Here is a 25,823-nt window from a genome sequence, read left to right as displayed (position 1 = left end):
AAACGGTTAAAGCTCTGAGCCTTCCAGGAAGATTTGGAGTGAGCCACAAAAAATAAACAGACAATCTCTAGTACGACAATTCAAGTTTTTCCAGAAAACATTCAAAATCTAAATATGAACACAGAGGCGAAGCTGCAGCTTCGCAAACACCATCTAAAAAGCGGCAAAATATATGGGAGCTTCAAAATGCACAAAAACATAAACTTTGCATGTAGGAATTTGGAATGTAATGCACTAAAAGCAGACAGGTTAAAAACAAGGACCACTAGACCAAAAAGGAAGAGCTGACAAGTTGCTGAGGTTTTATGATATAGCGAGGTCAATTTCTTAGTTTTTAGGAAAAATTGTTTACGGAAAAAGTCTAGCTCCCGATTACAAACCAACTCCCCAAAGACAAAATTCCTCTTCTTTTTGTGGTCGGAACAATAGTGCTTAATACTGAATGGCAAAAAATGTGGACATACTCTTCTCTAACAGTCTTCATATGCCTCTGAAGATCAGTGTAAACTCTGTCCACCAGCTCATGTTCCCATCCTCCCTCCACCACACACTCACTGATCTCCGCCAGCCACGCGTTGAACTCAATCTGACAACAAACACAACTACACAATAAGAAACCTTGAGGGAAATAAAAGCTTCACAGATTGGTATTTAGAAACATAGCCAACAGACAGTTGGAAAAAAGTCATGAAGGCAAGGAAATAGAAACATAGTCAACAGACAGTTGGAAAAGAAGAGTCAATGAACACAATTAAGCAGAAAAAAAACTGACTTGTTTTTCGAAAAACAACACTTTCGAATTTCGAAGAAAAAATAGATGCTTTTAAAGCTTTTTGAATTTCTAGAACAATTTATGATTGGGTTTTTTCGATAAAACTAGCACCAATTTGTGAAAACTGGATCAATAGATAAAAGTTTTATTTCGCTGGGATATCTAATATTCCATTTTCGAAACTAGAAGTCGATCAAATTTTTCACGACCTTTTAACTATGCTGTTCAATGGTGGAATTTGTCTTCCTTTTAACAACGGAAATGGTAGAAAACAGTAAAACCGCGAAACAGTAAATTTGAGCCTGAAAAAGTTATAGACTTTTCCTGAAAAGAAGACGAAAAAAATCTTACAACACTGACTTTGGAATTTCAAAAAAATAATGGCGTTGAAGCTCTTTGAATTTCATGAACAATTTATGATTGAGATTTTTTTTTGACAAAAACTAACCCAATTTGAGAAAACTGGATCAACATGTAAATTTTTTATTTCGTTGGAAAATCTGTGAATTAAGTTCAACTTTCGAAACAAAAAAATTGATCTTTTTGAGACCTTAACTCTTTTGCTGTTCGATAGTGCATTTTGCCTTCCTTTTAATGAAGGAAAGGAATAAAGTACAATAAGAAAATGTATAAATAAGACAAGAATTAGCGAAAATTCGGCTACGTCTGAGCCTGCCATTGAGAGTCACACACATACACAAACTAACGGATGCATTTTAATACAGAGGATTAAACAGGTTACGTAGCAGTATTTAGAGAACCGCATATTCAGACTCGTTAGTAATTAGACAAATAATGTGTTAACCAATCAGAGTCGAGAAAGGAAGAAATCAATAATTAATAATTATTTATTTCGTAAATTTGCTTTCTCATTTCGATTCTGATTGGTTAATATGGTATTTGTCTACTTACTGACGAGTATGAATACGCGGTTGTCTAAATACAGACCGCAATCCGATTAAATACTGGCCACAAATGAAGCAGAGAACAGATGCTATGCAATTTCCAAAGCTAAAGCGGAATTTCTAAATAAGTGAACACTTCTAATGGTGGCCAGTCAATAAGCAGAATGGGTCCAAGAGCAGAAAAACATCAACTTTTTAAAGCTAATTGGTATATTAATTATCAGAAATGTCAAAAATACCAAAGCAACGAATAATTTGTGCATATTTTGCGTAATTTAATCAATAATTAAAAAAAAAATTTAATCAACAAACTTAATAAAATTAGTCAATTCATGCATAATTTATTCGATTTCTTGGTAGTTTTTGACGATTCTGATAATTGTTTTTCGATTTCTTGGTAGTTTCTGACGATTCTGATAATTGTTTTATCGATTAGCCAGTATAAACCAATATACGTCAATATTTTTCTGTTTTTCTGCTCTTGGACCCATTCTGCACTTGGACCATTCTGCTTATTGCTCCGCCTCAACTTTTAATGTACACTTTTATTTGCGATTTAGGTTAGAAAAAAAAAGGTTCGAAACAGCCCACTAAGCTGACGCTAGAGTAAATAGGGGTATTTACCGTGTTCTGTGAGCTCTCGGAAGATCAATTGGGTAAAAAACTGAAAAGTTCGAGATCCGCCCTTAATATAGCTCATATTAAGAAAAAATGCCGAGTAAGACCGTTGAATGTTTTAAGCCCCCTTGAAACATTTTTTGCCAATCAAAATACGCAATATGAGGCCATTAAGCCAATATAATCTAAGCAGAAACCTATTGAGCCGGACCATTCATCCGCTATTGCAATTAATTAATAAAAGTAAAAATTTCACAGTTTTTCGAAATCATATGTAGATGTTGTGGAAGATACTGCTCATTTGTTTAATTTGACGAAATTGGTGATTGTTCCCTTGATCCAGCGATAAACATAGTCGGAAAATTCTGCGCTCTTTGTACAGCTACAAGCTAGTTTTTTAATATTATGCAGCCGATATAATGGTAGAGGTTTTTAGTTCATGGGCCTCGTATTGAAAAATTCCTTGAAATCTTTGATTTGTAACATATCTTTTATTAGTGCAGTACCTTTGTCTTGATGCAATATCTTTTTGATGCAGATTATATTTTTTATGTTCTTCATACCTCTCTAACGCTTTTTATACTAGCTATGAATTTATATTTTGTGAACATCTATCAATTTTTATGAATTATCATACCTTTTTATTTGTTTTCATTCACACAATTTGTTTAATTGGAACTTCGATGGTCCAGTTGCAGTTATATATTTGTCATTCAGTTTCAGTTATTCAAAGAAACTATACATTTTGAAGCGTAATAATATGATGCAATAATGATTATATCCAATTGTGGCGACAGAGCTTCAATCGAAAACTCGTTTCAATTTCAGTTGCTGTTTCAGTTAGAAAAAGGCGAGTATAAATACAGTAAAATGAGAGGACTGAACATTTTGTCTCGTTTTGCATCCAAAATACCACACGCCAGAATTTCTGAGAAACTTACTTCAAAATCAAACAAGAGAAAAGCAATTCTTCATCGAAATCAAAGGATATCAAATCTTTGGAAGAATCTGATTTCTATATATTTAAAGTCCCATTTGAAAAATGGATTCTCAATTTGGAATAGATTATTCATCAAAAAAATTCGTGGTTTACAATCTCTCAGAAGATAACGCCTGTAAACTTGAAGACAGCGAAGAAACCTTGCACACCGATGACTTGAAACTTGCCGCTCTTTACGGCGAAATGATTCTAAAGAGCTTAGCGCCGATGATAATTTCTCTTTTGCTGTGCGTGTACTACAAGCGTACATTCGGAGATGCCCGCAGAGGTTCGCCAGTTCCAACCTCGCTCAAAATGTTGGCAAGAGATGTTTCGGAATTTGACAGCGACGATATCTTGAAATTCCTTGCGAACTCAATCTTTCTGGGACTCCTCTGGAACAGCAGTGACATGTTTCTGCATAACTCGAACAATGTAGCTGCCTTCATGTAAGTATACAATTTCAGTTTAGTTGTACTGCCGGGTCTTTTCTATTATTCGGCCCAAATTACCGAAACGTTTTATGAGCTATTTGTTTCAAATAATATACATTCAACTTGAAGTTTTTCTTTTTGACAAAAGAAAAAATCTGGGCTTACATAAAAATAAACATTTTTTTCAGAGCTCTGTCTCAGCTATTGCGAGTGAAAAGATTTCAACACATTCTCCGTTCAGTTCGAACTGTGTTCGGTCCCGCATTCGGGATCTGCCAACTGGCTAGTCTAGTCGACTCTAACTACACTTCAGTCATAGCCTGGATTCGGCTGCTTCTAGTGCTGCTTGCTTCCACAGTGCTAAGACCAGATAACAAATGGACTCTGCAGAAATTTACAACCCGCCCTGTGAGAGTTCAAAGCATGATATTCGCACACGGAGCTTGCATGTTTTCGACTTCGATGTTGGTCATCTGCAATTTGAACTGGGAACTCATAATTTCTCTACTGACTGCCTTTGTTATGATTGCCTTCTATTTTATTACTTCCCAGCTTCCCAAATTTGTACTTCATAAGTGTAAAAAATATTGATAAATGTTCATATATTTAGAAAATTGTACTTTAATCTTTAATACTTCAGAATAATTTAAGCGATTGCAATTTGAAAAGTTTTTATAAGTAAGTTCTACAGAGCAATAAAAACTAAAATAAAAAACAAACGCTGATTATGGACTTCTGAGAGTGGGCATAATTTAAAGACAAAAATATAGAAACAAGGATAGCAGGTTGCTGTGCAAGTAGCACAGAATGTTTCGACCACATTCTCAGAAAAAATATATATTTTTTTCTAATTAGTGTCTTTTCTTGCGCGTTGTGTGATGAAAAAGCTATACAAACGCGTGGAAAATAAATGAATTACGCATAAAGGACTACAATTGCCTTTAAATATTAAATGAAAAAAAAAACTTTATTTTCCATTTTTGCACTTAAAATTTTAATATTTTTGAATGTTTTTTTTTGACAGAGGAACGCTAAATAAAACTTCCAAAAGTATTTTTTCTTTTCGTAAAACAAAGTTTATTTAGCATGGATGCTAATTTTCATATATAACGAACGTTACTCTATCGCTATACTCGCTCAAAATTTGACTACAAACTGTAAATCAGTTTTTCTCGACACTGGGACAACTTTTTGAAAAAAATTTAAGACCGTTCGAACCACGACTAAAAGAGGGGTCTAGGACAACACGCCGACGGGACTTCAGGCCAAAATAAAACTTTACAAGCACCTAAAACACTATTTTTCTCATCTGTAAAAAGTTCATTTTCAAAAGTTTAGTTCATAATAAGCGTTCTTCATAACAATGCATCACTTATGCTATCAGATAGTTTGATCGGCCGAATTTTAAAAAGCATAATTTATACACATGAAAAACCCCTTCAACAATGTTTTAATTTAAAATATTCCTAAACATTAATTAGAGGCTCAAAATTTATGAAAAAGCTAATAACTTGTAAGGAAAGCTCATGAAATTGAAAAACTCTTCGAAACAGGTTTCAAATTAATCTCAATTTATGACTTTTTGACAAAATGGTCGGCTTGAAGTCTCTTGTTTTACGACTCGGCTTGAAGTCCCGTCGGCTTGATATCCGGCACCCCTAAAAGAACGCTAATATGATACATCACTCGACTCACTCTGATGATAAATTGTGATACGTGATTTGAGTGAAAAACGAGAATAAAAAATGAAAAACACGTGGTTACAAAATTCCTACCCAAGTCCAATGATCAGATCAAAAAGATAAACGTGTAGACAAACGCAGATATATCAATTATGATTGCCAATGAAAAAATTCAGATGATTCGGTTAAACTGGAAGTCGTAAAACAGCATCATAGGAAACTCACGAAGGGTTCAAACTATTAAGAGGGGTGTGCGGCCATGATGCCCCTCAAATTTTCTATTTTGTTGAGAGAGTCAACGTATAACAAATTGAGGTAACACTGCGCTCCGCATATATAGGAAAACTCATTTCGAGCTTCAGATAAAAATCTGAGCCAATTTTTATTCAAATTATTTTCGAAAAGCGCATTATTTACGGTCAGCTCGGAAAATGTATTCAAAAATACGACTCAAAAACGGAACTAACCAGGAAACCCCAGTAGGTAGTTGATGAAAAAATTATAATTTGATCCCTAAAATCAAGATGGGTCTCAGAACAAAACTTTTTAGGACTCAAAATTATCGAAAACATGTTCGGCGGATTTGTTTGAACACTTTTGCAAAAAATGCGGGACCCATCTTTAATATGTACTTTTTCCTGGGAGCCAACAATTATTATATTACAAAATGATTGAAAATTATTGAGAAAATGCGAGTCAGTTGTTCAAGATCATGTTTACTGACAGCGTTATAGCAGGTCGAATTCAGTTCGGAAAGACAAAAACGATGTATATCTTGAAGTTTAACAAGGTAACAATCAAAAAATTTAACAATTCATTTTATTCATTGAAACCAACACCTCAATATTAGATCGCTTAGTTTTTGTGATAACGAAAAAAAAAACATCAAAAACATCGGTAATTTCTTCCCCCAACAGTTTTTTTCGAAGGCTGTAGACAAAGAGGTAAAGCAAAAAGAGACCAGGGTATTCTATATTTAACCCATTTTTGAAAAACGATCACAATTTTTTTGCAAAGCGTCTCAAAAAATAAATTAGAAAACCCATACACTTTCATAGTGATTGTTTTATCAAACAGAAAACCCAAGCAAACATGTCAAGCAAGACATTTAAAATTCAAATGAGAAACTGAACAAAACTTCCGAAGCGGAAACAAGTCAGACAATCTTTGGGCAGACACCAGTTGAACCGCAAAAAAACTGATTTTGTAAAATACTTCATAAAATAAATTCTCCCTGAAATTACCCTGGAGTAATAAGTACCCACACCGTACCTAAATTTGACACATAGGCGCAGCTACGCTCTGCAGACACCTGCGAGAACACGACCAAAAAAACGGCTCTATCAAGTGAAGAAAAGGCAGAAATAAGCCTCGAATTAGCAAAAACTCGGCGTAGGATTCGAATCTGCGGCAAACTGCAATCAAGAGATTTTGAGTTTCACGTTCTATCCACTCAGCCACGCAAGCTTAACAACCGACAAACACTAGTCACGAATAAAGCAGCAACATATGCCAATAAATTGCAATGTGATTCAGCAGTGGTACCAAACACAAAAAGACTCAATTTTGCAAGAAAGAGTTTGGAATATAACACACTGAAGGCATCCACACTAAGTATGTAACAAATCGCAAAGCATCCAGCCAAAATATGTAAAAATTATGCATTTCAAAAAATTGCGAGATATATTGAGTTAGAATATATTGAGCAAGCAATAAGAAATCGAGTTTTAATTATTGTTCTGTTGCTTGAAACAAATCATTTTTCGGTTCATTTGATGAATTAAAAATGCACCAACTGTGTTAACTTATTGCCATTCGAATGTCGAAGCACATGCTACGAAAACGCTGTAAAGGTGCGCCAGAAGTGGCACCAATATTTGCTACTTAGGTTGAAAAAAAAGAAGGTTCTAACTAAAACACTCACCTCGCAAGTGTAAATATTCATGAAATTGAGCATGTCATTCAGCTGACATGCTCAATTTCATGAAAATTCAAATTTGATTCAATTGATTTTGTTAAACTAGTTGTTAACCAGAAAAAAAACTTCATTCCGAGGTTTGATAACGCTTGCTAATCGCAAGCGTAAAAATAATGTTCTGAGAAATTACTTTCTGAAACTTTGTACAGAAGATTTTTCTCGAAACTGTTTTTTTATTGTGCTAATATGTGTTAACGAGAAAAAAACGCTATTTTTTTTGGAAAATTTCCAGGCCGGGCGGTTCTTACTAATACGAGAAAGTTCGTACTAATACATTCGCTTCGCAAAGGTAATAACAAGAAACTTGGAAGGGGCAGCTAAAAAATCATATTCGAATTTGATAATGCCATCGAGCCGTATAAGGAGGCTCTTCGAATGTCGAAATACTCGACTGCAGCAATTTCGGAATTCGATATCTTCAAATAACGTCTTGATCATCACATCTATTCTTCATTCAGCACCCTTCATTCAGAGCTTCATAAGCATCGTCCTGCGAAAATTTTTGTTGCTATCACATGGTTCAGCGAATGTAGAGAGTGGCTTTTCTGTCAACCAAGATTTGATTGAAGACCACCAACAACTCGATACTTTAGTGGAATTGCGAAAATGAAGAGACGGGCTTCAACATACTGGAGGAGTATTGAAGTCTGATGCGAGAAAAAATTCTTTTATCAGTTCGTGGAGCAAGAACAAGATATGGAAACGACTTGAAAAACAAAAAGAAAGATAATAAGAAACTCACATTGAAACGAAAAAAAAAAAGAATAATTAGACTTTCTGCTGAAACCAATCGCCTGAGCGACGAATCTGAGTATTTGTTGCGCTTGGGGGATGGATAAACTGTGGAAATCTTATAAAAAAAAACAGGTCAAAAATGCCGTTTTTGGCCACTTTTTGGAAAAATTGGACCAAAAAATTGCTTTTTTTTCGGCGCGCGCTCCCCTTTAAAATTAGTATATATTATCGCATTTAGAAAAGAAGTTAAGGGTTGGTCAGCCGAAAAAGGCTGTCATAAAAACATACCAAAGGGAGGACAATTTTGTGGGTGAGGGGGACGAATTCACCCCTGCTTTTAAAGCAAAGTTTTGATGGTAGTTTTTACAAAGACGATCACACACGATTAAACACGATCACAAAAAAGTATGAATTGAAAAAAAATGATAAATTTAAAAAAAAAATAGGTGAACCAAAAATTTTCGTAAGTCTCGATGAAGGACACTAGGGATCAGCTAATGCTGGAGGTACGTGTCTGATACTTTTGAATTTGTTATACTGATAAGGTACTAAATGCGTAATTTCAAAACTTGAAATTTGCCCAAAACCTTAGTTGTGTCTCTAATAAAATTAAATGAACAAAAACTACAAATCCAGAACTGATTTCTGCTTAAAGCAGGCTATGGCCGGTGAAGTAGAGAAAATTCCAAAAATCGGATTACTCGCTTGAAAACTTAACCTCAGAATTGGCACAGTAACTTTCGAGTTGAGTAAAAAAAATTTCCAAAAACGGTCAGTTTCAAAACTTTCACTTGTTTGAAGGCCATGAATTTTTCTAAAAAAAAACAGCGTAGGACATTAGGAAGGTAAGCTTCCGACAACCTGTTGTGTCGATTAAACGAATGATGTCAGATTTCGCAGGTTAGTTATCGAGAAAAGTCCAAAATAAACGTTTAAAAATCAGTTAGTTGACATTTCCGCGAATCATAGTGTTGAACATGAAGAAAATCACCTATATTGAAACTTCGATAGAACCCAAATACCCAGGTTTTCACTAACCCAGGTTTTCCCAAAACTATCAAAAAATTAAAATTTTGATTTTTCCGAGGGCCATAATTTTTCATGTCAAAATAATTCGGGCGTGGTCGCGTATGCAAAGGAGCTTCCCACAGCCCGTTTTTAGGATTGAACCCAAAATCTCAGATATAGGAGGTATGTTTAGGTAAAAACTAGGGGAAAAAAACGATCAAACAATCAAAAAATTTACTTTTCCGAGGACGATAACTTGATGCAGGAGAGCTTCCTTCTACCCGTTATCTCCATTGAACCCACAAGGTTCGTTAGGTTAGTTTTCGAAGAAAAATTTTCAAAAAACAGTCAAAAAAATTTAAAATTCTACTACTCCGAGGGCTACAATTTTTTGTGTAAAAAAAATTTAGGCGTAGCGGCTTAAGGAGGACAACTTCTCAAATGCGTTTAATTCGTTGAAACCAAAACCTCATGAGCAAAAAAGCAAAAAGAGACTGAGAAATTTTTTTCTGAAACTGTTTCTTTTATTGTGCTGATAGTTGTGTTACAAAGACATAAGTTATTTTTTTCGGAGAATATCAAAGCCAGGCATTCATTTTTATCAGTTCCAAAATCAGTGCTGTCAGTGTAGCAATTTTCTGGATACCGTGGCCACCTTGTTATACTAAATCCGCGGTCATGCTGTTAAGTTAACGCAGATACAACTTAATATACAAAATTGTGCATTGAAACGTGCGACTTAAATTGGGAAAATTGTACTGGTAATATATCAAAATCATCAACACTTATAAGTGATAATCACTTTGTTCTATTACACTTAACCAGCGTTGATTGTGAAATTGAAATTAGATTCTTACCTTCTTTTTAATTTCTGTTATCTTGGAATGTATTTTGTTCCATTTTGAATGCGCGATAACTACATCTTTCTCAAATACCGCAAGATATTCCAACTTCAGTGATCTGCACTAAAACAAACGCAAGCAAAATTCGACAGCTGCGAAAATGATAATATTCTATTAGCCTTAACTGAAGGTTGAACTGAAAAATTACCTCTTCGAGCAACGTTGCATCTCGCATTGTTTTCGGCATCAAATCTTCGTAGCTATGCAATGCAATGTGCAGATTGAACAGACTGTGGATTCTAGGCAGGGCATCTACTCTTAGTCCTTCCAGAGCATAGTTGGACACACGTAGCAGGACATCTCGGTACACGGCTACTGCCTCCACTAACTTCTGCGTATCAGTTGAGTCAATCTGTAAAAGAAATGTCTAATTGTTTCTGGGGTTTTGGTGTATACGGTAGCGAGGAGTGCGGTCTATATTTAGACAACCGCGTCAGTAAGCAGACAAATGCCATATTAACCAATCAGAATAGAGATGAGAAAACGAATTTATGAAATAAATTATTATTAGTTATTCATTTCTTCCTTGTCTCGATTCTGATTGGTTAATACAGTATGTGTCTACTTACTGACGAGTCTGAATACGCGGTTGTCTAAATAATGCTACGTAACCGGTAGCGATGAGGCCCATCAATCAAATGATTGCGGTTTCAAATCACATGTACGCAGCAATGTGCAAGTTGAGCGCTTACAATATAGCCAATGCTTGATGGCCTCATGATTGATTGAACTCTAGTTCAACCTTAAATAATTAACCTTCGATTTAGAGGCCTCTGACTGGTTGTAATAACATTTTTGGGAGGCGCTGAAAAGATTTCCAGGTTGTGTTGAAATGTCGTAGCACACATCAGCCCCACCCTCGCGCGAGCACGCACGATCCCGCATAAGACTTATTGTTTCGGCAACCCACGAGCATTTTTGAAATTAAACGATAGGACACATTTGAAAATTGCGCTTCTGCGAGTTTGAAGAATTGAGCTCTACAGGTCGAGATAAATTTGAAATGAGCGGTTCTGTAGTATATTAAGCAAACATAGAATCTTCAGCAGTTTCCCATCATTCTGCGAAACTTTGTATGATGGTAAAAAAATTAACAGAATGTAAAAGGTAGAAAAATTGCTCAATTGATCCTACTTAAAAATTTTTATGGCTTCTATTATCATAATTTATTCTAAAACCAGTTATAATAAGTAAAACTTCAATAAAAACAGAAGAAAGGAAAAGCACACCAAAAAAACTACCTCATGCTGTAGGAGCTTCAGTCCCGCTATTCCATTCAGACTGCTACATATTTGTCGCACAGTCTCTTCACATTCACGCACTGCTTTGCTCTTCATCTCGCCTAATAATTGGCCCATCGTCATAAGTCTGTTATTGCCACCTGCTGCTCCGTCAACTGCACCATGTAAGCCCCAAGCGCCCATCACCATCTGAGGATGAATGCACGATTTTCTAAGATCACCAACAGTAGAGAGAATCTGAAAAAGGCAAAAATAACTCTATCACAATTTCAGACACAAGAGTAACACAAAATGAAGATGCAGTTCGGGAACCCAAACGAAAACTAAAAAAAAAATAGCCTTGGAAGAAAATAATTATTGATAAGTAATCAATATAAATAGATATAATAAATATAACGAAAATCAACAAAAACATGCGGGATTTAAACGTACTTCACGCCCAACAGTGTCACTTGTCTCAACTACTAAGAGATGGCAATTTGGTTTTAAAAAATTTCTTACAGACTTTATTCTTTGATATCAGGCAGCAAACAGCGCTTTAAAAAACAGTTCTAGAAAGATATACCGTTTAAGCCACAAATAAAATTCCCTAGAATCTTCGATTAGAAACGAAAAAACCTTATAACACTACTCTGCAAAGCCCACTTGAAGGAAATAAACAAAATGAACAACAATGAAAATAAAACTCTCCTTCAACTCCTTAAAACTTAATTTCAAAAAAAAACAATTTCACAATAAACATTGGTTAAAATACATGTTGATACTAAATGAAACTATCACAAGTAATTTTCAATCAGCTAATTTTCACCCAATAAAAGTGAATAAAGCACTAATAATAAATATAAAAATTACCTCTAAAACAAAAATTGATCTGCCAATGGGAATTTGTTTGTTTATGTCTATCAAGAGCTTTTTAAATTGAAATTCAAAGTCTTGTTTAGATTTAAATTTTCTCAGCTGCACCTTAAAACTATTCCATTTATTACAACTATTGTCTGCTACAAAATTCTTTCCCCCTTGGTTTTTATGAATCTATTTTGTTTTATTCGTCGGTTTATTATTACAGGTGGTCTATTATAAATAAAAGCCCAACCCATTTTGTTTACCTTAATCTTTTTGCCACATCGAATATTCTAGAAAAATATGTTGGGTAGTGAATAGATCGGCTGATTTAAAAAGATTAATGCTTGTTCCTAATGGTTAAAAAAAGTGGCACGCAGTATGCTGATTCATTTTAGTTTAACATTTGTTTAACTCAGCTGAAAAAGAAAGATTTTTGTCTGCTAAAACTCCAAAACACCTGGCATGTTCTTTCATCGAAACTCTGTTGTATAATTAAAAAAAACTATTTTACCCAAAAACAATGAGTTCTGTTTCATCAGCATTGAGAACAAGTTTCTTTTCAATCAAATATTCATGTACTTTCTCTGGTATCTCCAGCATCGATGTTCTTTTTCCGACATTGAAACCCCTGTACATTGAAAACTGGTCTTAATGTACGTTAAAAACTGGTCTCTCCAACATACGCCCTTTACTTTCTGAAAAGATAAAAGAAACAACAATCGGCTACTTCAGACGTGATTCGAACCGCTAAGAAAAATTCAGAGAAAATTTATTCAAAAAATGCAATTAAGGGTTTTGTTTTTGAGGGCTGAATTTTGCACCGTCAAAAAGTGGTTTTAATTTAGGACAGTAAAAAACGCATTTTATAGTCTAACTAATCATTAGTTTTGGGTTATTTTGGCATCCCTCCGCTCAAATTTGAAACTATTTAATTTTTTGAAAAAATACATGTGGTCGGAGCTGTGGCCTACTTTCATAGCATCCTGCTACATTGTTGTTTTCCATTTTGTTTTGAGTTATTGGCACACTAAATTTCATCTCCTCCAAAACATTAGACAATTATACAAAAAATCGACAAACCTACTTTCATACATTTACACAACCTTGAAAGCCTTTTAGCATTCGTATTAATTTGAGCTTAGCCAACAGAAAGTTGGAAAAGTGTTCATGAACTGATGAAGCCAAAAAACCTTAAAGCTATTGTAATATCAAAACTCGTTCCATTCATGATTGACAATTTTTGATAAACTAACTCAACTTGCAAAACTGCATCAAAAGGAAAATTTTGAATTCCACTGAGAAATGGTAAATCAAATTTTGGAACTGTAAACTCAGCTCCATTTTTGCCCTATTTGCACTTTTGTCACCGGATGGCACAGTTCGTCTCCACTTAGCAACTGAATTGGAATGAACTTTTTAAAAAATAGAAGTCAGGCCGCAAATTTATATTGAGCCTGAATAAAATTAAAGACTTTTCTTTAAAAAACATACTAACTAAATGAGTAAAAATTTAGCTCGTGCATTAGCACTGAATAAACTTCTCAACACAACTTCGCATTTACATGAAAATTGCTTCAGTCAAACATCTCAAACATACTGAGACAAACAGCCACCCTTTCATACATGTAAACAGCTTTAAATTCGAGCCAGACCAACATTGAGCAACTCACTCTTTTCAATTGCAGAGTGTGGGAAAATGGCTACAATTCCAGAACTAGAACTGGTTTTCAGCGTAAATAGTATCGGTAAATATAAACGGTCAAGCCACCTCAAGAACGTCTGCTGGTTTGTAGATCTCTTCTCACTTCTTCAGAAGAGCTGCACAAACACGATTTCACCTTGTCGGTTATTCAGGTTATAATAGGTGAATGAGTGGTGCTTACATGGATTAGCTGAGAATAGGCAGACAAACCCAAAAGCATACATGCCAAACTATTTTTAAACTGTAGGTACCAACGGGCGCAACGCCTCAGTAGACTGAAAAACCTGCTTCTACCATAAAACTTTCATATAAATATTAACAAATCTGAAAAGAGAAACTTTTGAAATCGAAAAGCATTTGCTTTTATGTTGCTTAGAACTTGACACTCTTTGAAAACAACAACGTCGACATTTCATTCTCTAGGAAACTAGATCTGTCTACTCAAAGACTAGGAACTAGTCGACTTCAACTTGTATGTCTCCGCTTTGGAGTGGAATGAACAAGTTGTAGTTTGATTTCATTTCACGGAAGAGTAACTGGCCACCCATTCATAGTCCTGTTGACTAGTTAGTTAAAAGTCCTGTTCAAAGTACAAGAGTGAGAAGCCCAATTTAGGCTGAAATGCTATTGTATTAAACTTATTCTTCCATTTAGTCACCCAGATTAGTTACGCTACAAATAAACAAACAAGCATGGCATCGGATCAGAAATAATGAAAACGAGGGTCTGACTAAGGGTTGCTTTACGAGAAACAGATTACCTGATAATAATTTTATCATTAAGCGTTCAAACAGGTTCTGCAGAAGCTGGTTCAAAAAGATACGCAGTAAAAAAGTTGAAAACAGTTAATTAACTGAATGAAAACTAAAAAAAAAGTGATTTCTTTAAAATTTTCCTATTTTTAAGTTCCATCGCCTTAGTCCAAGTATCTCAATTCAAACTGTCATCCCTAAAACTGGTAATAATTAAACATTTTTAACTAGCGACATCGAATTTAACTCAGCGAGAGACTTTGAGACTCAAGGGAAAAGCCTGAGACTTAATCAGAGCAAAAAACACGTGAAAGAACCTCGGTCACAAGCGATTTTTCAAATTACCTTATTCGCTTTGCAAATGCAGAAGGTAAACGACGCGCTTTCCTGGCATTATAAAAACCATACGAAATTTTGTGTCTGTACGTACATAAAGGAAAATGCAGGCAGTGTTTGTGAACGGTATTAAATAGCATTCAAACGGTCAATTAACTAGTGAAGCGCAAAATTCTTAGAACGTCTTTTGTGCTAAATTACTCAATATTTTCAGAGGTTGCTGGGATGGGCAGTGCGGACCGACGCAATAAACCAGAAAGAGCCAAGCATCCCATTTTGCTATGAGCTCCTAGCGTTTGTATTTAGCGAGAAGCTTAGAAATTGGTCTTTGTAATTCGATTTTCTTGAATTGATTTAGTCTTATTATTGTGAAACGTCGAAAGACAGTTTAAAACAAGAATTAATTCTCCTTGTTATTTTATCATATAGATAATATAGATAGATTAGTATTTAAATAATGTCATGACAATAGAAGTAAATACAACTCAAATCTTTCATAAGTTGACAGAGAGTGAATAGAGCGCATGCTGTTAAAGTTCAAGTGGATTGGCAGGTCGGTAACGACCTTGACCGATAATGGAGTTTAGCACGAAATAGCTAGCACACTGATGACGTCATGTTTAAGATTAAACAACAACGCACCACATTTCCCCCTCTCGGGAAAAAAAAATTCAAACCGTGTTTGAATTTCTTTACTCTTAAGTACAAAATTAATAACTGCGCTTTTACATATGCAACCGTGAAGGTAGGCAAAAGATTTATGGAAATGACTATCATAGATGAATGTTTGATATGAATTTAAAGATTATGGCGAGAACAAGATACAAAAGTTTGTATAATTTCTGGACCAAACGCTGAATTGATAAATGCGAAAGTTTTAATTACGATAGTTTGTATGATTTCTGGACCAAATGCTGAATCCGGTAAATGCAAAAGTTTCATTTGTCTGACCGACATGAAGTTTTACAAATAGAAATTTGGTATAAAGATTAAAGTTTTAACAAATACAGGGTACAACAGTTTGTATAGGTTCTGGACCAAATGCCGAATTCGATAAATACAAAAGTTTTATCTATCTGACCGACGCGAAGGAAAGTCGGAAGTGCTCGTTTTGGGAAAACGAATAAATTTCCTATGTTTTGGGGAATCCTCGGGTATATCAGCCCGAGACTGGCTTACTTGATTAGTACGATCAGAACTGGACACGATAAAACGAACTTTCTTATCCGGAGAGGCAGGAGTTGACGGAGGCGTAGTTGCTGACTGCGACTGAATGACATTAACTGAGTGTCTAATAGGGCTACCGTAGAATGTAGTTTGCTTTTTCCGTCGTGAAGAAGATCGTGACGAATTTGACGAAGAAGACATATTCCCATCCTGTTCCGAAAGTATGCCGTGACTATCTTGGTTGTTAGAACCCGATGCTACCAATTTTGATGAAGTTCCTACTTGTGACTTCAAGATTGACGATTCATCGTCTGAAGAGATAGGAATAAGATCTGAGCCTACTGGGGTCATTATTGGAATTGGCGCCTTTGGCTTGATGCTAATAGGAATTTCCGTTCCTGAATTGCCAGACTTAGAGGAAGAGACAATAACTGTAGACTTCGGTTTGACATTAATACACCTTGGCTTGACGCTAATAGGAGCCTCTGTTCCTGGATTACCCGACGTAGAGGAAGAGACTGTCAAGTCTACCATCGGAGTAGAATGCTGTGGATACGGGATGTTCTGTATACCCGGAGCCTCCGAAGTTGCATCTTCCCTTAATTTTGACGCCACCATTTGACTGCGAGGTGGAGTATGTGAGACTGGCATAGAAGGAAATTTCGAATGAGCAGGCACGTACACTGTTTTCGCTGAAATACGTTGCCTGGAACCCGCTCGTTTGAGAGGCCTATTATCTTCCGATGATGATGTTGAAGATGGCACGTTTGGGCGTTTCTTCCCTTTCTTCACCGGAGTTAATTGTTTTCCTGAAAAACTTAGAGGGGTTGATTTAAGACGCACTGCCAAGTGATTCCTTCTAATAACTTTCCCTTTATCAGAAATATATGTGGAATCAGTGATCCGCACGATTTTGCCCTTATAAGGTTTGAAAAGTTCTTTGCCAGACTTCCTATTTAGAAATTTCCGAAAAATTTCGACCTTATTTGGTTCGTTCAATACTAAATAGTCCAAATTACGTTTTGGCAACGAAGGGCGAATTTGTTCCGTTGGCATTTGGTTCCGGAATCTGAGGGTACCAGCAGACAAATTCGAACGAAGAGTGGCTGCGAGGATTTGATTTCTCTCCGTCAGAGTCTTCAGGGCTTTGACCCCCTCCTGATGTGTTAGCGACTTTTTCAATGACAACCACTGGTTTGCAGATTGTGCCAAGCTCTCCAGTGCACGGTAGTGGGGTGTATCCGCTATTGAATCTGTGGTTCCACCAAAATGTGGAGACACCGTCGGGCTTGATTGTCCTTTCTTGACGACTTTGATTCTAGGGCGACTATCGCACTGCTCCCGTCGTTGCTCTGGTGTGAGCAAGTCCCGTTCCAAACGTTGGTTGTCTAAATGAATTCCCGATGTTAACCGATCAGCCGCTATAGATAGCTCCGTATTCGGAGGACGACCAAAATGAAGTTCAAACGGGGAGACCCCGGTAACTGAATTTTTTGTAACCCGGATATCTTCAATAATATTCCTAAGGGTATCCTGAACATTAGAGAAATCCGAACTTAACCGAGAGGCCCCCAAGCGACGCTTAATTGTTTGTATCGACCGTTCGACTAAACCACAGCCACGATGGTCCCCCACCGGACAAAAATATTGTACAATATTTTTCTCTAGACAAAAATTTTGTACTAATTTATTTTTGAATCCGGAGTACTGGTCTGTTTTAATGGATCTGGGAATACTGTGCTGTTGAATGTATGACTTAAGAAATTTAATGATCTTCCGTCCTCCCGTGGAACGCGTAATCATAGCCGACGGATATTTTGAATAACGGTCGATTGCGACCAAGATATAAATACTGTTACCCAATGAGTCAAGTAGAGGGCCTGCGTAATCAAGTTGCAGTTCTTCATTAGGACCCGATAAAAGGGGTAACGGCTTGGATGAATTAAATGATACGTTCGCTTTCAAATTCTTACCAAACTTTGTGCACTGAGGACAATCTTTGCACAGTTGTATAATGTCCCGATGCATTCGGGGCCACCAGATGTATTGTGCCGCGTCAACCATTGCTAACTGACCCGCATGCGATCTATGAAGTCGAGATAACAAAGGTTTGCGAAGACACATGGGAATACCGATCCTATTATCCACCACAACACAGCCATCAACTACCGCTGCACAATGCCAAAATGATTTAATATAGGAGTCGATACGGCAAAATCCTTCGTAATCCCGGTTGATAATTGCTCGTTTCATGAGGCTTAAACTGGCATCTTCATCCGTTAGCTCCGATAATACATCTGAGTCCAGAATTCCCACCAGTCCAGTTAATGATTTCTGGTCCGCAGCGACCACTGGTGACTTTAAGATCTCGAGGCTGTTGACTGACTGAGATAGTAGTTTGGGCATCCTGCCCCGTTTGGACCTGAAATTCGCGAGAATACGGGCGTATTGACTCCTCAATTCTACTCCTCGTTGAACTGTTGTGGATCTTCTGGGTCGAACAGCCCCCGCGCGAAACCGCGGCCTGGCTCTATCTGAGGAGAACCAATGTTGAGTGACCGGCAGATACTGATTTAACAACTGCTCGAAACTGTCGTTTGTGTTGTTGGTACTTGTGTTGGGATTCATTGCAGTCTGAAAGTGAAAAACACTCAAAATAATTTCTATCCAACCAATCCGATATGTTGAAATCAGGACAAAAAAATTGACTATTAATGCCAACAGATGACAACTGCTCACTGCCAAAGTAATAATCCACAATGAAATTAGAAATGGCAGATAAAATATGATCCATGCTGAGAAAGTGGCAAAATTCGGCATGTTAATGCTTGACGCTGATTGGCTAGAATATGAGCCAACACTTTGGACGCCCTCTAGCGGAGGAGAAATTGGTGGATTAGAGGAGTTATTTTGACTAATGGCGAACATTTTGTCGCCCTCTCGCGGATATAAACTTTCCGAAGTAGATTGAATGTCTTGAAATAAGACGCCCTCTACCGTTCTATTTCCACACTTGTTCGTTGCAACAAGTGAACTATTGATATCGGGACAATTGATCCGAGATTGACAATTTCCCAATAATTCAACTAGGTTAATTTGATCAGGTACAACATAATCCTGACCTATTTCCACGGTATTTGATAACTCCTCAGATGAAGTATGATGCTTGGCCCAACCGTCCAAGAATTCGCATGCCTCAAAGAATCGACTAATACATTTGACGACATATTGTTCATCAAAACTACTCGGTGGTGGAGCTTCGAATGTTGGAAACCGAGATAAGTAATCCACGATTCCTAGCTTACAGCCAGAGATATGGAAAATATCGAAGTCGAAAGGTAATAACCTATCAGCCCATCGAGTTAAACGTGACTGATACGTTTTGTTTCCACGGTTCGTCTTTAATGCAGATATGATTGCTTTATGATCAGTTAGAATCACGAAATGATTCCCTAACAAATACGTTCGGAAATGCTCGCACGACCATGCAATTGCTAGGAGTTCTAATTCATTGGTACTATATTTCTTCTCCTGATCGTTTAGAAAACGTGATGCAAAAGCAATTGGCACCCAAACATCCTCCTCTATCTCCTGTTCTAATGCTGCACCCAGACCACTATGACTAGCGTCACATTTAACTCGCGAGTTCCGGCTTTGGTCATAGTGATACATTTTTGTTATGTTCGCGATCAGCTGTAAGATGTTGCGAAATGCCATTTGCTGACATTCCCCCCACTCAAATTTGCTTTTATTTCCTGCCGTTAATGACGGGCGTAATTGGTCGGAATGGACCTGAAGATTCGGTAAAAACCGTTGTAGATGGTTGAGTATGCCCATGAATGAACGGAGTTGTTTGAGTGTCCTTGGTGGTTCCAGAGCGAGTACTGCCTCTATCTTAGAACGTTTCGGTCTATATCCTTCTGAATCAATATCGTATCCTAACCAAGATAATTGATTTAAGGAAAACTCGCATTTCGAAAGTTTCAGAGCAAAACCTTCTTTATCCAGACGACTTATCACCTTGTCTACAAGAATATTATGAACCTCGACTGAGCCCTTCGAGACAATCAGAATATCATCAAGGAAACAAAATACTCCTGACAGACCCTGGAGAGTGTTGTCCATCGCTTTTTGGAATTCCTTTGGCATGTCCGTAAGACCATAAAACCCCGTCTTGAACCGATACGTACCAGTTTGTTCTCCGCAGACGATATTAAAATTGCAATGTCGGCTAAATTCCTCACTGAGCGGAATCTGGCTGAAGGCATATTTTAAATCTAAGGACGTAAACCAAACATCTCCTGAAATATCCGATGTAATTATCTGGGCGGCTGAGTCCAATAGTTCTAACAAATTTGGCATTTGGTAATGATTCTTATGAATTTGTTCATTCATAGGTTTAGCATCCATAGCTAATTTCACAGAACCATCTTTCTTCGCCGTAATTACTATCGGAGAGATGAAATATTCACTGGTACATTTATTCAATTTAACCACGTGCCCTTCATGAATGAGTTTTTGAATTTCCTTACCCACTTTATCTTGAATATGCACCGGCACTCTCCTACCCTTTTCTTGGATTGGGACGAGTGGAGACTTGAACGTAGAGAATACTTTGTGGTTTTTGGCTTTGCCGATTCTATTGAACACCCGATGGAATTTCTGGTGAAAGTGAGATTTCCATGAATCCGATGTTAAATTCGGGGTCTGATTAGGAGACTTCTCCCACCAAAGGACGATCTGGTCTGACTTGCGTTGTTCTTACTCCCAATTGTGGTTGCATATCCAAACCCAGTAAACAGCGTGTTCTATTTTCTGATATGAGGAATTTTGCAGACTTGATATGCCATCCCAAAGATGATACATCCACAATCAACGTACCCATCAATTCAATTTTCTTCCGATTATAATCAACGTAAACTGTATCAATTGGACTTTCTTGAACCGTGAAGAACTTGGCTGAAGGAACCGTTTTTATAATATAGTCTGCTGTCTTTTTATTCACGAAGGAGGCTGGACTCCCAGTATCCACTGTTGCCTTGAAAAACGTCTTACCACAACGTAGTGTAATCTGGATGGAACGTAACTTGCCCGTGGCTGCATTTACCACCTCCAACCTTTTCACTGATTTGATTGGTAGGCTTGGTTTCACAGCTGCTACAGATAAAACAGTGAATTCCGACTCACTATCGGACGTGATGAAATTACATGTTTCTTCCACTGTCTCATCTGACTCAGCTTCCACGTTCGCTACATTCTTAGAATTACAGCATTTGGCAAAGTGTCCCTTTTTGTTACAATTCCTGCAAGTAACATTTCTGGCTGGACAACTTTGCTTGTGGTTTGGTGAGAATCTGTTACCACAGAAATAACATGACTTCGATTTATCGTTGATCTCCTTCTTCTTACCATTCTGGGCCCGACTAATCCTGTCTGAAAGTTTCTTACCCTGGACAGAGAATGTGGGTTCCTGTTTTATCCGGGAATTCTGACCCATAGTATTACCTGCCTGGGAATAGTTACCCGACGACGACGAACTCCCGAGTTGCCTTTGCAAGTCGGTTGCCGTCTGTGCTCCCTTTTCTTGCAGTAAAGCTGATTTCAGAGAATCCTCCGGAGTAGCACCTGGGTGAATGCATAATTCTCTCTGGATATCCTTATATCTCATTTTTGCGATGAATATATCTCTGACGACTTCCTTTTCTTGATCAATTGTCCATCCACACAGGGCGGCTTGTCCCGTCAATCGTAAATAGAATGCTTCCAAATTTTCTCGGTCTGAATGTACCGCGTTGTAGATTTGCATACGTTCAATGATGAAATTTTTCTCCTTTCTGAATAGGAGAACACAGAATTCATGGAATTCCCGAAACGTTAGTTCACTCAGATCTGCATGAGGATAACTTTGGAGGAATCTTTTCCTCCCTTCTGAGCCGAGCGAGAAGAATAACCGAGACTTAACCCGTTGTTCAACCTCGAAATAATACACTCCTGGTGCCACTCGGGGACCTTTCGCCCGGCGCTCTTCATTCATTTCTGTGACTTTCCGGACTGCTGCGTCATTACGTGCAATACGACTTGCGATTGCTGCAGCATCTTCATCCGCCCCTACGACTTCTGGTTTTGGAGCAGGATCGTCGTGTACGATACCCGGCGGTTTTAGTAACTCTCGTGGATCGCATCTCTCTCTTAGAGTAATTGCCAAGTTGAATTGACCTATCCACGAGTCCCAGCTATGTGGTGGGTCCGCAGTTGGTTTATGCCAAAATACGGATACGCCCAACAGGTCAGTTCGATCCTCGGAGGTCGAAACTGCTGGCTGCGCCATGTGAAACGTCGAAAGACAGTTTAAAACAAGAATTAATTCTCCTTGTTATTTTATCATATAGATAATATAGATAGATTAGTATTTAAATAATGTCATGACAATAGAAGTAAATACAACTCAAATCTTTCATAAGTTGACAGAGAGTGAATAGAGCGCATGCTGTTAAAGTTCAAGTGGATTGGCAGGTCGGTAACGACCTTGACCGATAATGGAGTTTAGCACGAAATAGCTAGCACACTGATGACGTCATGTTTAAGATTAAACAACAACGCACCACAATTATAAAAAAGACCAAATATAGTTGGCTCGCCATTCCAAATCTTCTTCTAATTGAGTGTAGTTTGTACTGATTAAAATAAGTAAACTGAAAAAAAAATTACAAAAAGTCGAACCGTCAACTAGTGGAAAACCTTGCAAAGAAAAAAATCATTCTTTTACTTTCCACGCGCTATGTGAAATACGAAATGTATCTCAACTAAAAATTACTGCACTTAAAAGACCAAATAGCTAGCTTATATTCAATTCTGAATGATCTCAGAGCCAAAGCAACTCATCTCATACACATACCGTTAAAAATTGGCTAGTTTTTCAGATGCTATCAGAAACAACAGAAGCATATAATAAAGTCCTCAGAATCGATAAATTAACGTCGGAATTGATACGTACACTGGGTGAAATCTGAACACATATATTGAAAGAGAGGCGAAGTTCCACATCCACATCGCAAACAAACAAATCGCCAAATGCGAGCATTAAAATTTCGAGAAACTTCAAATCAGCTTTGAAAATTCAAAAAATTGTAAATCTTTGAAAAACTAACAGATAAGACGTCTACGAGATCCGCGCCTCCGACCAGTAGAGTTGCCGCTTTAAGTCTAGAAAACTACGCCTTATTCCCTTCATGTCCCCCTCATACCAGCCAGCAAAAAGGCGGATGAGAGAAACGATTAAAACACATGAGCAATTACAGATAGTGGTAATAAAAACGTTTGCTGAGAACTTATCAATGGGAGTTAGATTGGAAAAAATAAATCGTAATATCAAACGCGATGTTGCTTGGTTACCACAAACTTTGAACGGAGAAATTAAAATGGTACTAAAATATCACAAGCTTGTGTACAAAGCGACGTTGAACCGAAAAGAAAAATTGAGCGAACAGAACAGAAAATTGAGCATAGAAAAAATGTGAAGATTTCCTGCGATCAAACATAGCCAACAGACAATTGGAAAAGACTCAATGAACACAAGGAAACAGAAGGAATAATGACTTATTTTTTTGACAATTTGAAAAACAATGAGTAGCAATTTTTTAATAAAATAAACCGAATTTGAGAGAACTGTACTCAAAGGTTTATTTTTTTCCGCTGGGAAATCTGAAAACTAAATACCACTTTTGAAACAAGAAGTCGATCGAGTTTTTTGTGATCTTTACACGTTTGTTTTCCTTTCATAAAAAGAATTGTACTGAATTTTAACAGAAATCAAAAACTCAAAACTCAATTCCCAGAAAATTAAACTTGAGCGTGAAATCTTCGCGACCTATATAAGAGTTTGAATTACATTCATCGACTCTAACATAAAATCAAAACCATACGAGCTTTAGTCATTAACATATTTTCAATGACATAACTATGGAGAAAATTTCAGATTTGCAAATGATCATTAATAACAAGTAGGAAAAAAATTTATATTTGAGGGAGGCCAAATTGATGATTCACCGAAAAAAAGCTTTTTTAAAACTGTTGTCGAAAAGAAATAAAAGAGGCTTTTCCGTACTTACTTTAGTTTAACTACTGACCACTTTTTTATCGTTTAACGTATCTTGAAGAGGCTTTTCTTAAACTCGATGGTTGAAAGTTGAACTGTTTAATTCTTCATTGCTATGGCTAGTAACCAGTTCTGCAAAAATTGGAACAAAATTCAAACTGTTGAGAGAGGCACGGATCCACAGTTTCAGCAATGGAGTGGTTTGGTGCAAACTTAGTGTGTATTAAAAAACTTTTTTTTTAAGTTTAAATTTTGAAGTATAAATTTTTTACACAGAAGCGAATCTGCACTTTGGGTTAACACTTGCGAGAACACGACCAAAAAGCAGCTCTATCAAGTGAAATCAGAAAAGGTAAATATAAACCTCGAATTGGCAAAAACTCGGCTACATGTAGGATTCGAATCTGCGACCTACTGCAATCAAGAGATTTTGAGTCTCACGCACTATCCCCTCAGCCACTCAAGCTTAACAAACGACAAACACTTGTCACGAATAAAGCAGCTACATATGCTAAAAAATTACCAATGCGATTCAGCACCAAATACAAATAGACTCAATTTTGCAATTAATAATTTGGAATATAACAAACTGAAGCTTTGCATGTAACAAATCGCAAAGCCTAAAGCCATATTATCTATAAACTATGCACTTCAAAAAATTGCGAGATATATTGTGTTAGAAAATTTCTGAAATCGAGTTTTTATTATTGTGATGTTGTTTGAAACAAATAGCTTTTGTCGGTTCATTTGATGAATTAAAAATGCATCAACATTGTTTATTTATTACTATTCGAATGTCAAAGCACATGCTATCAAAAAGCTGTAAAGGTGCCCCACTATTATTGGGGTGCCGCACCGTAAAAGTGCCGCACCAATATTTGCGACTTAGGTTGGGAAAAAAAGAAGGTTCGTACTAATACACTAGCTTCGCAAGTGTAATGAATCATTTCATGTCGATAATTTGGTAGTGAAATCTTATGAATAGCGCCTAACCTTCTTAGAGATCTCACGGTCCATTCTATTCAGTAACACCGATTCGCTGTCCACATCAGCCAATCTCAACAACTCCAGAGCTCGTCGAGCACACTTCTCTTTTTTCCGGTTATAAAAATGAGACTCAATTGGCGAAAATCTTATCTTGTTTGTGCTGATATGTTGCTTCGGAATGCAGATCTGGTCGCGTACTTGGTCCTTAGACGTTCTCCAAATAACAAACTTCAAGGCTCTCATCAAGACGGATAAGTTACAGAGACCTTTTTTGACCTCGCTTTCTTCGCTTGCAGTTCCTTTTTCGGTGGTCAAAATGGGTTCTTTGAGTTGCTTTAAAACCAATTCCGCCCACCAATAATTCACGTAAAGGGGGTCTAACTTCAGGAATAACATGAGCCCGTAGATATCTGAAATATGAATACACAGAAATATAAACGTTGAAGCAGGATGTTACATCCTCATCCTCTTTCCATGCTTCATACCAACTCCTTTTTAAGCTTTATGCAAAGATTTCAATATCGTTATGAACAAATACCCAATCAATAGGGGTAGGCGGTTATCCGAAGCTGACTGAATACACGAAGTGACCGAATGGAAACTAAATTCAAGAACCGTCACTTATCAGTTTTCATTAGCGTGAAAACATTTTGATCTTGAGTATCCGAGGCTTGCTGAAATGGCAGG

The 25,823-nt window shown here is 37.0% G+C and overlaps 1 protein-coding gene across 2 annotated transcripts in view; it reads right to left on the bottom strand.

Moving 5' to 3' along the window:
* Window positions 1-25,823, bottom strand: part of LOC134839549 (E3 ubiquitin-protein ligase SHPRH-like) — a 63,877-nt gene that overhangs the window by 26,373 nt on the left and 11,681 nt on the right. For both annotated transcript variants that reach the window (XM_063855138.1, XM_063855139.1), the window contains exons 8-12: window positions 25,143-25,546; window positions 11,255-11,491; window positions 10,162-10,365; window positions 9,969-10,076; window positions 465-586 (exon numbers count right to left, since the gene is read on the bottom strand). In XM_063855138.1, the coding sequence (XP_063711208.1) occupies window positions 465-586; window positions 9,969-10,076; window positions 10,162-10,365; window positions 11,255-11,491; window positions 25,143-25,546 (1,075 nt within the window). The remainder of the gene's footprint in view (window positions 1-464; window positions 587-9,968; window positions 10,077-10,161; window positions 10,366-11,254; window positions 11,492-25,142; window positions 25,547-25,823) is intronic.

The sequence above is a fragment of the Symsagittifera roscoffensis genome, chromosome 2, assembly GCF_963678635.1.
Source record: "Symsagittifera roscoffensis chromosome 2, txSymRosc1.1, whole genome shotgun sequence".
Taxonomy (NCBI): Eukaryota; Metazoa; Xenacoelomorpha; order Acoela; family Convolutidae; genus Symsagittifera; species Symsagittifera roscoffensis.
Note: the sequence above shows the minus strand (reverse complement) of the source record. Positions and strands in the feature narration are given on the sequence as shown.